Source organism: Copadichromis virginalis, linkage group LG5 (genome assembly GCF_057382275.1).
Source record: "Copadichromis virginalis isolate Kocher_CV1m ecotype Utaka linkage group LG5, C_Virginalis_male_GT1.1, whole genome shotgun sequence".
Classification (NCBI taxonomy): Eukaryota; Metazoa; Chordata; class Actinopteri; order Cichliformes; family Cichlidae; genus Copadichromis; species Copadichromis virginalis.
Window position 1 is genome coordinate 38,814,800 of NC_140622.1, and position 14,622 is coordinate 38,829,421.

The 14,622-nt window shown below is 40.5% G+C and overlaps 1 protein-coding gene across 1 annotated transcript; it reads left to right on the forward strand.

Moving 5' to 3' along the window:
* Positions 1–8,879: 8,879 nt before the first annotated feature.
* LOC146710336 (granzyme B(G,H)-like) lies at positions 8,880–10,846 on the forward strand. The gene is made up of 5 exons (XM_085457745.1): positions 8,880–8,983; positions 9,069–9,216; positions 9,862–9,994; positions 10,197–10,469; positions 10,584–10,846. The coding sequence occupies exons 1-5, from the start codon at positions 8,926–8,928 to the stop codon at positions 10,758–10,760; spliced, it is 789 nt and encodes a 262-aa protein (XP_085313871.1). The 5' UTR covers positions 8,880–8,925; the 3' UTR covers positions 10,761–10,846.
* The last annotated feature ends 3,776 nt before the right edge of the window (positions 10,847–14,622 follow it).

The window sequence follows — 14,622 nt, forward strand, 5'->3', positions numbered from 1 at the left end:
GCCTGAAAAGAATAGTGACTGCCGCTCCCTCCCTTTCTTCAGCGTACCGTGATGCGGAATGCGGGGAGGAAGGCGAGGACTTCGCTGGATTTCTTAGTTCTTTGTGACTTTTATACCGTGGCGGATGCCACTGGACTTTTAATGTTGTGTTTTATTGATTTTTATTGTGTTACCCCTTGGCCAGGGTTGTTTTAATTCATTTTACATTTTTAACTATTTAAATATAATAAATTATATTTTAATCGTGTGCTTTCCCTTGGCGGCTCCACTGCTCTGTCCGTTTGGAGGAAGGTTTCCTTCCTTTAGAAAACACAGTGGAAATAAGATCACCTTCCCTCCGTTACATATAAGAAAGGAGGATTATCAGTGTTGAGCTCATTGGCATGCCTTGTAATTGACAAGTTGAGCAAACTGTTGTTTCCTTTTTTTCTTTATTTCTTCTTTTTTCTTTGTTGCAACCAGTATGGTGACAGTGATCATGTTGAAATTTCAAAAGAAGATTTCAGAAAACTGTGGTAGTTACATTCACTTTTTATGCCATCTGTTTTACCACAATGGTTCCATGTCAGTTTTTCATCAGGCCAGAGATGTATCCACAATGCATCTGTGCAAAAACCCTAAAAAACATCCATTCTTAACGTCCTTCACATCCACCTTAAATCAGTTTGATGTGCTCCATGTATAGCAGTATGCATGAAAACATTTGAACACAGAGAAAATTCACTAGCAAAAACTCTAAATGCCCATTCCCTTTTCCAGCAAAGTCACTAGTATTTCCACACCCCACTTATCAGAAGATACCAGTGAGATCATGTGGCATTCAGCTCACATTGATCAGTTTGTTCACTGTTATCATAATGTTTCCTGCACCACTCTGTATCTGTGTATGTTTATTAAGTGTTACAGTTTGATGCCGATCTGATGCCCGTGTCGATGAGCGCTTGGACCGACATTTTGTCTCTACACTTTATTTAACCAAGGGCTACTGGCAGACTCTCCACTGCCTTCTTCACAATGTACGGTGTTTACGAAATTATCACACTTCTGTTCAGCTTGCTCAGAGCACCAGCCACCTTCCAACGACACATGGAATGGGTGCTGCTTGTACACGTGGCTTTTGCTGCTTTATTAGGATGACGTTATCATCCACAGCGACACCTGGGTGCAGCATGTACAGCGAGTAGCCGCACTGCTGGAGCCCCTGGGCCATGCTGGACTTAAACCTGGCACAGGTGGGGCGATCGTGGCTCAAGAATTGGCAATTCGTCTTGTAATCGGAAGGTTGCCGGTTCGAGCCCTGGCTCCGACAGTCTCGGTCGTTTGTCGTTGGGCAAGACACTTCACTTCACCCATTCCCTACTGATGTTGGTCAGAGGGCCCAGTGGCGCCAGTGTCCGGCCCAGGGCAGCTGTAGCTGCCATCACCGGTGTATGAATGTGTGTGAGGATGACTGAATGTAGTGTAAAGTGCTTTGGGGTCCATAGGGACTAAGTAACGTGCTATAGTCCTCACAGCTGTGGATGAAAATTAAGTTTTTTAAATGTAAGAATAAAACTATTAGGATTCAAATAATATTGATGTGACAGTGTTCAAAAAGTGTTAGGTGACAGTGTTGGGTGTGGTATGTTAGAGTGACAGACTACTGTAATCACATTTCATTTTTCAGTAATTTAATGTGCGGCTGTACTAATTTCAGTAAGTACATTACAGCTATAATTATACCATAATTTACTTTACAAAGGTTCTTCAGTTATTGACATGGCAGGAAAAAAAAACCAAAAGAAAAATTATCACGGGGAAACCCTTTTTTCTTCCTGTGCTACAATCAGCTAATTTCAGTTTACATACTGGAGATGGGTGGTGGATAGGTTTCAGGAGAAGACGGAGGAGATATGGACATTCCTTTTATTTTATTGCACAAAAGGACAACAGTGGGATGGTAAAGTGGAACCTGCATCCAGGATAGAAACAACTGCATTACGATGCTAAAACAACAAGCATCTGCACAAACAACATGCTAATGCAAGGCTAGCCAAGAACCCAGACGGATGATAACCTCCTAATACCCAGCAAATCATCTGTCCTCTGTTAAGGACATGAGTCTGAGCCCTCTATGTCAAGCACTATATATGCAATTTCTATGACTCCTGCTGTACTGTCAAGGGACATCCTGGGCTTTCTATTGATGCCACATTTATGAGGGCTGGGTTAATTGCAGTTTCTATATTTTATGGCCACAAGGTTATGTGATACATTTATTTTAGTAGACATTGTGATTCTGGCTTAAGAGAGGAGTTGAGTGTGGAGTGGAGAAGCAGCTGAAAAGCAGCTGGTCCTACCTCGTCTCCTGCGTCTGCCACGCCGCCATCGGGTCCTGCTCGGTTTGCACGTCCACATCCTGTGCCAGCACCTCGCCGGCACTGGCCACTTTCCAGACCATTAGCTGGGCTTCTTCGCCGTCATGGTTGGCCTTCTGAACTGTTTTGCTGCTGCCAGACCAAGAACCTTGAACTTTTCCAGTCAGATTAGATGGACAGCGTTTGTGAACAGCAGTTTCAGATCTTGCCACAGATTCTGGATTGGATTTAGATCTGGAGTTTGACTGGGCCATTCTAACACATGGATATGTTTTGTGTGAAACCATCCCATTGTTGCCCTGGCTTTATGTTTAGGGTTGTTGTCCTGCTGGAAGGTGAACCTCCGCCCCAGTCTCAAGTCTTTTGCAGACTCCAAGAGGTTTTCTTCCAAGACTGCCCTGTATTTGGCTCCATCCATCTTCCCATCAACTCTGACCAGGTTCCCTGTCCCTGCTGAAGAGAAGCACCCCCAGAGCATGATGCTGCCACCACCATATCTGACAGTGGGGATGGTGTGTTCACAGTGATGTGCAGTGTTAGTTTTCCACCACACATAGCGTTTTGCATTTTGGCCAAAAAGTTCCGTTTTGGTCTCATCTGACCAGAGCACCTTCTTCCACATGTTTGCTGTGTCCCCCACATGGCTTGTGGCAAACTGCAAACGGGACTTCTTATGGTTTTCTGTTAACAATGGCTTTCTTCTTGCCACTCTTCCATAAAGGCCAACTTTGTGCAGTGCACGACTAATAGTTGTCCTATGGACAGATTCCCCCACCTGAGCTGTAGATCTCTGCAGCTCGTCCAGAGTCACCATGGGCCTCTTGGCTGCATTTCTGATCAGCGCTCTGCTTGTTCGGCCTGTGAGTTTAGGTGGACGGCCTTGTCTTGGTAGGTTTACAGTTGTGCCATACTCCTTCCATTTCTGAATGATGGCTTGAACAGTGCTCCGTGGGATGTTCAACGCTTGGGAAATCTTTTTGTAGCCTAAGCCTGCTTTAAATTTCTCAATAACGTTATCCCTGACCTGTCTGGTGTGTTCTTTGGACTTCATGGTGTTGTTCAATTCAATTCAATTCAATTTTATTTATATAGCGCCAAATCACAACATAAGTTGCCTCAAGGCGCTTCATAGGTACAGAGAAAACCCCATCAATCATATGACCCCCTATGAGCAGCACTTTGACAACAGTGGGAAGGAAAAACTCCCTTTTAACAGGAAGAAACCTCCGGCAGAACCAGGCTCAGGGAGGGGCGGCCATCTGCTGCGACCGGTTGGGGTGAGAGAAGGAAGACAGGATAAAGACATGCTGTGGAAGAGAGACAGAGGTTAATAACAGATATGATTCAATGCAGAGAGGTCTGTTAATACATAGTGAGTGAGAAAGGTGACTGGAAAGGAAAAACTCAATGCATCATGGGAATCCCCCGGCAGCCTACGTCTATTGCAGCATAACTAAGGGAGGATTCAGGGTCACCTGATCCAGCCCTAACTATATGCTTTAGCAAAAAGGAAAGTTTTAAGCCTAATCTTAAAAGTAGAGATAGTGTCTGTCTCCTGAATCCAAACTGGAAGCTGGTTCCACAGAAGAGGGGCCTGAAAACTGAAGGCTCTCCCTCCCATTCTACTTTTAAATACTCTAGGAACAACAAGTAGGCCTGCAGAGCGAGAGCGAAGTGCTCTAATAGGGTGATATGGTACTACAAGGTCATTAAGATAAGATGGGGCCTGATTATTTAAGACCTTGTATGTGAGGAGCAGGATTTTGAATTCAATTCTGGATTTAACAGGAAGCCAATGAAGGGAAGCCAAAACAGGAGAAATCTGCTCTCTCTTTCTAGTCCCTGTCAGTACTCTTGCTGCAGCATTTTGGATCAGCTGAAGGCTTTTCAGAGAGTTTTTTGGACATCCTGATAATAATGAATTACAGTCGTCCAGCCTGGAAGTAATAAATGCATGAACTAGTTTTTCAGCGTCACTCTGAGACAGGATTTTTCTAACTTTAGAGATGTTGCACAAATGGAAGAAAGCAATCTTACATATTTGTTTAATATGTGCATTGAAGGACATGTCCTGGTCAAAAATGACTCCAAGGTTCCTCACAGCGTTACTGGAGGCCAAGGTAATGCCATCCAGAGTAAGAATCTGGTTAGATACCATATTTCTAAGCTTTTCAGGGCCGAGTACAATAACCTCAGTTTTATCTGAATTAAGAAGCAGAAAGTTAGCGGCCATCCAGGTCTTTATGTCTTTAAGACATTCCTGCAGTTTAACTAATTGGTGTGTGTTATCTGGCTTCATGGACAGATAGAGCTGGGTGTCATCTGCATAGCAGTGAAAATGTATGCTATGTCTTCTAATGATGCTGCCTAAGGGAAGCATGTATAATGTAAACAGAATTGGTCCTAGCACTGAACCCTGTGGAACTCCATAATTAACCTCAGTGTGTGAAGAGGACTCTCCATTTACATGCACAAACTGGAGTCTATTAGATAGATATGATACAAACCACTGCAGCGCTGTACCTGTAATACCTACAGCATGTTCTAATCGCTCTAATAGGATATTATGGTCGACAGTATCGAATGCTGCACTAAGGTCTAGCAGGACAAGCACAGAGATGAGTCCACTGTCAGAGGCCATAAGAAGATCATTTGTAACCTTCACTAAAGCTGTTTCTGTGCTGTGATGAGCTCTGAAACCTGACTGAAACTCTTCAAATAAACCATTCCTCTGCAGGTGATCTGTTAGCTGTTTGACAACTACTCTTTCAAGGATTTTTGATATGAAAGGAAGGTTGGAGATTGGCCTATAATTAGCTAAGACTGCTGGGTCTAGAGATGGCTTTTTGAGTAAAGGTTTAACTACAGCTAGCTTGAAGGCCTGTGGTACATAGCCGATCATTAGAGATAATAATAATAATAATGGATTGGATTTATATAGCGCTTTTCAAGGCACCCAAAGCGCTTTACAATGCCACTATTTATTCACTCTCACATTCAAACACTGGTGGAGGCAAGCTACGGTTGTAGCCACAGCTTCCCTGGGGCAGACTGACAGAAGCGAGGCTGCCATATCGCGCCATCGGCCCCTCTGGCCAACACCAGTAGGCAGTAGGGTAAAGTGTCTTGCCCAAGGACACAACGACCAGGACAGAGAGCCCGGGGATCGAACCAGCGACCTGGTTGATCATATTTAAGATCGATGAATTAATTAATGGCAGGACTTCTTTGAGCAGTTTTGTAGGAATGGGGTCTAAAAGACACGTTGATGGTTTGGAGGAAGTAATTATTGAAGTTAACTCAGAAAGATCAATTGGAGAAAAAGAGTCTAACTTAACATCAATGGTACTAAGAGTAGCTGTAGATAATATTACATCTGTGGGATGATTACTGGTAATTTTTTCTCTAATGATAAAAATTTTATTTGTGAAGAAGTTCATGAAGTCATTACTAGTTAACGTTAAAGGGATTGTTGGCTCACAAGAGCTCTGACTTTTTGTCAGCCTGGCTACAGTGCTGAAGAGAAACCTGGGGTTGTTCTTATTTTCTTCAATCAGTGATGAATAGTAAGATGTTCTGGCTTTGCGGAGGGCTTTCTTATAAAGCAGCAAGCTATTTCTCCAGGCAAAACGATGATCCTCTAAATTTGTGACACGCCATTTCCTCTCCAGATTACGAGTCATTTGCTTTAGGCTACGTGTTTGAGAATTATACCACGGAGTCAGGTACTTCTGATTAGAGACCTTAGTTTTCACAGGAGCTACAGTATCCAGAGTCGTACGTAGTGAGGAGGTAAAATTATTAACAAGATGATTGACCTCTGTTGGAGTAGCGTTCAGATAGCTGCTCTGCTCTGTGTTGGTACAGGGCATTGAAGATGATATCAGTGGGTGGATTATATTCTTAAACTTAGTTACAGCGCTTTCAGAAAGACATCTACTGTGATAAAGTCTACTCTCCACTGCTGTGTAATCAAATATTGTAAATGTAAATGTTATCAGGAAATGATCAGACAGGAGAGGGTTTTCAGGAAACACTGTTAAATGTTCAGTTTCTATGCCATATGTTAAAACAAGATCTAGAGTGTGATTAAAGAGTTGGGTGGGTTCTTTTACATTTTGAGAGAAACCAATTGAGTCTAATAAAAGATTAAATGCCATGTTGAGGCTGTCATTTTTAGCATCTACATGGATGTTAAAATCACCCACAATAATTATTTTATCTGAGCTCAGGACTAAATTAGATATAAAGTCTGAGAAATCAGACAGAAACTCTGTGTAAGGCCCAGGTGGACGATAGATGATAACAAGTAAGACTGGTTTCTGAGTTTCACAGCTGGGGTGGACGAGGCTAAGCATCAGGCTTTCAAATGAATTAAAAGTCTGTCTTGGTCTTTCATTAATTAATAGGCTGGTGTGAAAAATTGCTGCCACACCTCCCCCTCGGCCTGTGCTTCGAGATTTCTGGTAGTTAGAATGACTCGGGGGTGTTGATTCATTTAAACTAACATAATAATGTCTGTGAAGGTTCTCAGTCATCCAGGTCATCGTAGTCAAAGGAGCTTGCAAAGAAAAGCGTCTGGACTTGTTTAAGTTGCTTGAAGACGTTTCACCTCTCATCCGAGAAGCTTCTTCAGTTCTAAGGTCAAATGGTGGAGAGTCCCAGATATAAACCTAGTGGGAGTGACCCCCCACAGAGGGACAAAAGGACCCCCTGATGATCCTCTAATCGCCTGAGCCAAGGTGTGAAACTGGGTGTGGGTCCCAATCAGCCAGAGTTTCGGGTGTGTTCATTGTGAAACCTGGCCCCACCTTATCATGCGAATTCCTGAGGTCAGATGGCCCAGGATGCGAGTGGGCGTTAAGGCGTCTGGGAAGGGATCTCAAAACTGGATTATAGATGGCAGAGAGTTGGTGTCGTAAACCCCCGCCTCTGTTCAAAGATGGTCGCTCACAGTGGACATAGATGGCTTCTTTCACTCCTCTTTCAAACCATCTGTCCTCTCTGTCCAAAATGTGAACATTGGCATCCTCGAAAGAGTGACCTTTGTCCTTAAGATGCAGATGGACTGCTGAGTCTTGTCCTGTGGAGGTGGCTCTTCTGTGTTGTGCCATGCGCTTGTGAAGTGGCTGTTTGGTCTCTCCAATGTAGAGGTCTGGGCATTCCTCGCTGCACTGTACAGCATAATAATCCTGCTGCAACCAGGTTTCTGTAAGGCAGAGTAAATCAATTTGTTGCTCCCAGTATTCTCTTAGACAACCTCTGAGGCGTCACAGAGCAGTTGTGGTGCTGTTTTGCAAAGAAGAATGGGCAAGGATTTCAGTCTCTAGATGTGCAAAGCTGGTAGAGACAGACCCTAAAAGACTGGCAGCTGTAATTGCAGCAAAAGGTGGTTCTACAAAGTGCTGACTCAGGGGGCTGAATAATTACGCACACCCCACTTTGCAGTTATTTATTTGTAAAAAATGTTTGGAATCATGTATGATTTTCGTTCCACTTCTCACGTGTACACCACTTTGTGTTGGTCTTTCACGTGGAATTCCAATAAAATTGATTCATGTTTGTGGCTGTAATGTGACAAAATGTGGAAAAGTTCAAGGGGGCCGAATACTTTTGCAAGCCGCTGTATTACACAAACATCACATTGGTAAGACAGGTCAGAATAGGTAGCAAAACAATGAACATACACAACATCTGGGACAGGAGGAGGAAAAAAAAGGACTCTACTCAGACTGGGCTCCACTAGGAGAGCAGCTTGAGGTCAGTAAAAAAAACACCTCAGCACATAAAGCACATTAATCTAAACATCTTACACCATCAAAAGACATGACAAGCAACAGGGTGGGAGTATGGAGTGAGCCAGTGTAGACAAACAGCCATCCCGTCCTGCTGCCATCCTACAGCGCTGGTCTGGACCTGTCACATACGTCAGCTGGGAGAAGCTTTTTTCTTGGAGGGGGGGGGGGGGGATTTGTGTCAATTACATGCATATGTGTGTGTGTCCCATGTTCAGCTGAAAGAAGAGGTCAACAAGTCTCCAGTGAGCCCAGTTGGTCGTGAAGGAGGGACAAAGAGCTCCAACAACAGTCTTGTTATCAGAGAACAATTTTTGTTGTTCCAGTCAGCTTCTACCTTGGCAGGTCTCCAGCTGATGCCAGTGGGAGTGCCATGAGTGAAGATGGTGGTTGTTTGGGTTTAGTGCGAATAACTGCAAAATAAAATAAAACAAAAGTGAAAATCCTCAAGTATCTATTTGAGCCCTTCACTTTGATTTTAATTTTTCTAGTTCCAAGCTAAAGCATCTTGTCCACCCAAAGAAAAACAAAGGGAGCATTTCTCAGTAAGCAGAAGATTTAGCTGTAGTTTGTTTGAAATTCAATACTGTTAATGAGAAATGGGTGCACATATAACATATGGTGATAGTGATAGTGAAGTATTTGCTGTGGAAAATTTCAAAAACATGTTACTCACAGGAAGTGGTTAAAAGTCAGATGTTGGTTGGTACAAACTGCTTAAAAGGACTGACCCGTCGGCCTCAACATAACAGATCGAGCATTTCACCACCAAGATGTTTGCTCTGCAGTCATTTGTGGTCATTTATGCGCTGACATTCCTCGGGCAAAATGGTAAGTTGCACCATGAATACTTGTGTGGAATATTAATATTTTTTAAATAATTTTTATTAACTTTGTTTCCTCCTAATGCTACTAGTCCTCGGAAGTGAAATTATAAATGGGCAAATAGCCCCAGACAACGAAATGCTGTATATGGCATCAGTGCTGGATTCCAGAGGCTACCATATTTGTGGAGGATTTCTTGTGTCTGAGAACTTTGTAATGACTGCTGCACACTGCGATGTGTAAGTAATCTTTCCTCCAAGGAAATTTCTTATTTATTTCTTATATATATAAATTCTCTCTCTACATATAGATATATGACATATATATACATATACATATATATATACATATATATATACACACATATATATATACATATATACACATATATATATATACACATATACATATACACATATATATATACATATATATACACATATATATATACATATATATATATATACATATATATATATACATATATACACATATATATATATACATATATATATATATATATATATATATACACATATATATATATACATATATATACATATACATATATATACATATACACATATATATACATATATATACATATACATATATATACATATACATATATATACATATACATATATATATATATATATACATATATATATATACATACACATGACATGTATATTTAGTACTGTATAATGTAATAATAATTATTTAAGTTCTTCCCTTACAAACTAAAACCATAAAAAATTTTGAATAAATTCAGTAAATACATAAAATTGAATTTAACTATAAAAATGTATTAATATTTTCATCATGTTGTTTATGTAACTGCAGAAAATCTACTGATGATCTCATTATTATATTTTATTCAGGAATCCTAGGTACGTAGTCCTTGGTAACCACCATCTGAGGAGTGCTGATAAGCTTGTGATACAGATTGCTGACAAATACAAACACCCATATTTTCAGGATGTTGACTCTGGATACGACATTATGCTTTTAAAAGTAAGGTTTTTATCTTTTTGTTTTCTCACACCACACTGGAAGTTTTATTTTTGAGTGTCTGGATTTACAATGCACTTATTGAAAAACAAATTTCTAATTGAGGGAAAAAGTGCTTACTTAAAAAAAAAAGATAAATGATAGGTGTTGCTGTTACATGTTTTCACTTATTTTTAATCTTTACTCTTTAAATTTGTGCCTCTAGCTGTCTACACCTGTCCAACCAAACAAAACAATTCAATTCATTCGACTTCCCCTCCGTGAAATGACATTAAATGAAAATGAGAAGTGCCAAGTGGCTGGATGGGGTAAGATAAACACTCGTGGTAATGTTGTTGACGACCTGAGAGTGGTGGATGTGTCTGTCATCAGCCCACAAGTCTGCCAGAATGCTTGGGCTCAAAAGTTTCCTGGATCCAAAAGTCCTCCCAATATTATCTGTGCAGGTGGATACAACACAAATAAAGGATTCTGTCAGGTATGTTTTCTGTCCTTTCCTTGAAAATTCTTGCTAACTGCTCTGTGGTTGAGAAATATATGAGCACTCTGCATTAAGTATCACATGAAAAAAGTAAATACTTCCTCCTTACAGGGTGATTCTGGTGGCCCTCTGGTCTGCAAGGGAATGGCTGTCGGTATTGTTTCTTTCAACAGGAAGATTGGTGAAAACTTGGGACAGTGTGACTATCCGGATGTCCCCAATGTCTATACAGATATCTCAAAATACGTTAACTGGTTCAGGAGGATTCTCCAGGGGGGAAAAAGTTAAATCTTACACAAAGTTTTGCGTCAGCACACTGTAAGTGTGTAAGCTATGCCTCTGTCAATGTTTGCTCTCAATGCAGAATAAAGAAAATGTTTCAAATATTGTTTCTGTGCACGAATAATATTTATTATGACTTTAAAACCTATCTATCCATCTGTCCATCTATATATTGAAATTCAGGTTTACCATGGAAAATTAATTCCATGCAATACTAATATCTGTAAACTAATTTTTAATTTCTACAGTACATTCATCCTGATTTTTTGAGTACTATAAATACTAAAGACTAACAGAGGGTGTTTCATTTACCACAGAGAATTACCTGATGTGGTTTTCAGTTAAATCTCTAATAAGTCAAAAAAACTGAAGCCATGACAATTTAATACTAGAAACGGCTCTAACTACAGTAACACTACTTTTCTAATTTAATAGTAAGATAAATGCCAGTATAAATATACACAGTATACTGCCATCACTACAATATACATGTTTTACACACTCCTTTTGTTGTTGACATTTACAGGCTGTGTGCCACACTCTTCAAATTCATGCCAACTAATATTTTTACGTCCAGTAGATGTCCTACTAGAGCAAATGAAGCTTCCAGAAGCTTTGCGCGGGGATGAACCAATTGGATGAAGTGCTTTATGAAGCTTCATCTGCCCATCACTACCTAAAATGCAGGCAAAAGACTGATGATATGAATGAACGTTTATTTACAAAGTGGCAGAATAACAAAAACAGGCAATGAGGCATGAGAAGTTAGTGAAGAAAACTAAAGAGCAAACCTGAAATAATAACATGACGGCGTGAAGGGCAGAGAGATGCAGCCTAAGGAACAAACACCCCAATGAAACGCAGACGAGCAGAACGCACCCACTATATACACACACACAAGAAAATCAGGTAATGACACACAGGAGGGGAGCACAGCTGATCCCAATTCACAAGATGACAGGAAGAGACAAGCTAACACAGTGGAGTAAAACAGGAAATTCACAAACACAAACTCAGGGACATGAACGAAGCACCAGGAGAATGACACAGGAAATAAACCACGAACTGGAAACCCTGAGAATGAAACCTACATACTAATAAGATAACCATGAAGAAATTAAACATCAAATCAGTAATAATAATAAACATAATGCCAAACACAAAACGCTGGGTCAACGACCCAGCACCATGACAATTACATATTTGTATGTAATATGAAGAAGTACACTATAAGGGTAAAGGGATTTTGAAAAAGCTTGCAAATCATTCAAATCATGTCAAAATAATAAGAATTATTAATCAGATGTTAAATGTTTTTGATGAATGTTTTTGTCAACTGCATAAATCTTTGACAGAAACTTAAAGAATCCCACCAGTGATGCAACTTGATCAAAGTGGTTGGTTGAATGAAAGACCAAGAAATAACTGGATCATTAATATTTAGGGTATCAGCATCATTAACATTATTAGCTTTGCATCATTAGACGTACAAAAACTTATGTTCCAAACTTTAAATATGTGTTTGCAGTTTCAGTTATAGTTAAAAATGAAATATATAAGGTAAGTTAACAAGATGTGGTACCTTAAGTTGAGCAGGGTTTTAAGCCGTATGGAAGTAGTGATGTTATGACCTTTCTTTATGTTCACAGACGGTACAACACTACTAACACGGACAGATGACTTGTACGTGTTATTGTTCTTTACTCTGCTTTGGGTTGCACCTCTGTTTGCTTCTGTTTCTTTATTGTTATTTAGTATTTTTAAAACAACATTTGCTTCCTTAACAATGCTCTCAAGACTTTTTTTAAGCAAACACTGTAGCAATCAGACCTGAATTCTTAGCCCCACTCTCGGCTGGAGTACCAGCTTACCTTTGCTGGGCGCCACACCCACCTCCCTGGAGAGGCCTTCACAGAAGTGAAGTCTGAGTGGTGTCCCAGAAACGATGTGGGCTTCATAGATAATTGGCAAACCTTCTGGGGGAAACCTGGTCTTGTTAGGAGAGACGGCATCCATCCCACTTTGGATGGAGAAGCTCTCATTTCTAGAAATATGGACAAATTTATTAAACCCCCCAAAATTTGACTATCCAGAGTTGGGACCAGGAAGCAGAGTTGCAGTCTTACACGCCTCTCTGCAGCTTCTCTCCTCCTGCTACCCCCCCAAAAACCCATCTCCACACAGACTGTGTCAGCTCCCAAACAGACAAAAAACAAACTAAAAACCAGCAACAAACAACTTAAACATAAAAAATCACAAAGAAAGAACAATACAGTATCCACACCTGAACCAAAGAATAAAAAAACAGTGAAATGTGGATTATTAAACATTAGGTCTCTCTCCTCCAAGTCTCTGTTAGTACATGACTTAATAATTGATCAACAAATTGATTTACTCTGCCTTACAGAAACCTGGTTGCAGCAGGATGATTATGTTAGTTTAAATGAATCAACACCCCCGAGTCATTCTAACTACCAGAAACCTCGAAGCACAGGCCGAGGGGGCGGTGTGGCAGCAATTTTTCACACCAGCCTATTAATTAATGAAAGACCAAGACAGACTTTTAATTCACTTGAAAGCCTGATGCTTAGCCTCAGAAACCAGTCTTACTTGTTATCATCTATCGTCCACCTGGGCCTTACACAGAGTTTCTGTCTGATTTCTCAGACTTTATATCTAATTTAGTTCTGAGCTCAGATAAAATAATTATTGTGGGTGATTTTAACATCCATGTAGATGCTAAAAATGACAGCCTCAACATGGCATTTAATCTGTTATTAGACTCAACTGGCTTCTCTCAAAATGTAAAAGAACCCACCCACCACTTTAATCACACTCTAGATCTTGTTTTAACATATGGCATAGAAATTGAACATTTAACAGTGTTTCCTGAAAACCCTCTCCTGTCTGATCATTTCCTGATAACATTTACAATAATTGATTACACAGCGGTGGAGAGTAGACTTTATCACAGTAGATGTCTTTCTGAAAGCGCTGTAAGTAAGTTTAAGAATATAATCCACCCACTGTTATCATCTTCAATGCCCTGTACCAACACAGAGCAGAGCAGCTATCTGAACGCTACTCCAACAGAGGTCGATTATCTTGTTAATAATTTTACCTCCTCACTACGTACGACTCTGGATACTGTAGCTCCTGTGAAAACTAAGGTCTCTAATCAGAAGTACATGACTCTGTGGTATAATTCTCTTTAAACACAAGAACACAAGAAAGTTGCATTTTCATTGCTGTTTTATTTAAAGTGAGTATGTTCAGTAGGGTGTACATATTGTGCAGCACACTCCTGTTAAAAGTGAGTTCTTTTGTCCCACCCTGGCCAAGTGCTACTCATAACATGAAGCAACTTGTGAATTAGGTTCTTTTTATTGAACATATTTTCTGTGAGTGAATGATATCCAAAAACATTACCTTGAGCTAATGGCCAGAAAGGTTCTGAAACTAAGTAATACTACTCAACAAACCGTGAATATTAAAAGCATAAAGCTTTCTTATTGAAGACCAAGCCAAATCATTAAAATAGAGTTAATAAAATTAAACTACTGACTTAAAATGCAAAATCAGAAGTTAAATGGCCTGTATTTGTATAGCGTTTTACTAGTCCCGAAGGACCCCAAAGCGCTTTACACATCCAGTCATCCACCCATCCACACACAGGTGATGGCAGCTACATTGTAGCCACAGCCACCCTGGGGCGCACTGACAGAGGTGAGGCTGCCGGACACTGGCGCCACCGGGCCCTCTGACCACCACCAGTAGGCAACGGGAGAAGTGTCTTGCCCAAGGACACAACAACCGAGACTGTCTAAGCCAGGGCTCGAACCGGCAACCTTCCGATTACAAGGCGAAC

Coding starts and splice junctions, on each gene's coding strand:
- LOC146710336 (XM_085457745.1), top strand. CDS start 8,926: ATGTTTGCTCTGCAGTCATTTGTGGTCATTTATGCGCTGACATTCCTC. Junction 8,984..9,068: donor GACATTCCTCGGGCAAAATG/GTAAGTTGCACC, acceptor TAATGCTACTAG/TCCTCGGAAGTGAAATTATA. Junction 10,470..10,583: donor CAAATAAAGGATTCTGTCAG/GTATGTTTTCTG, acceptor TCCTCCTTACAG/GGTGATTCTGGTGGCCCTCT.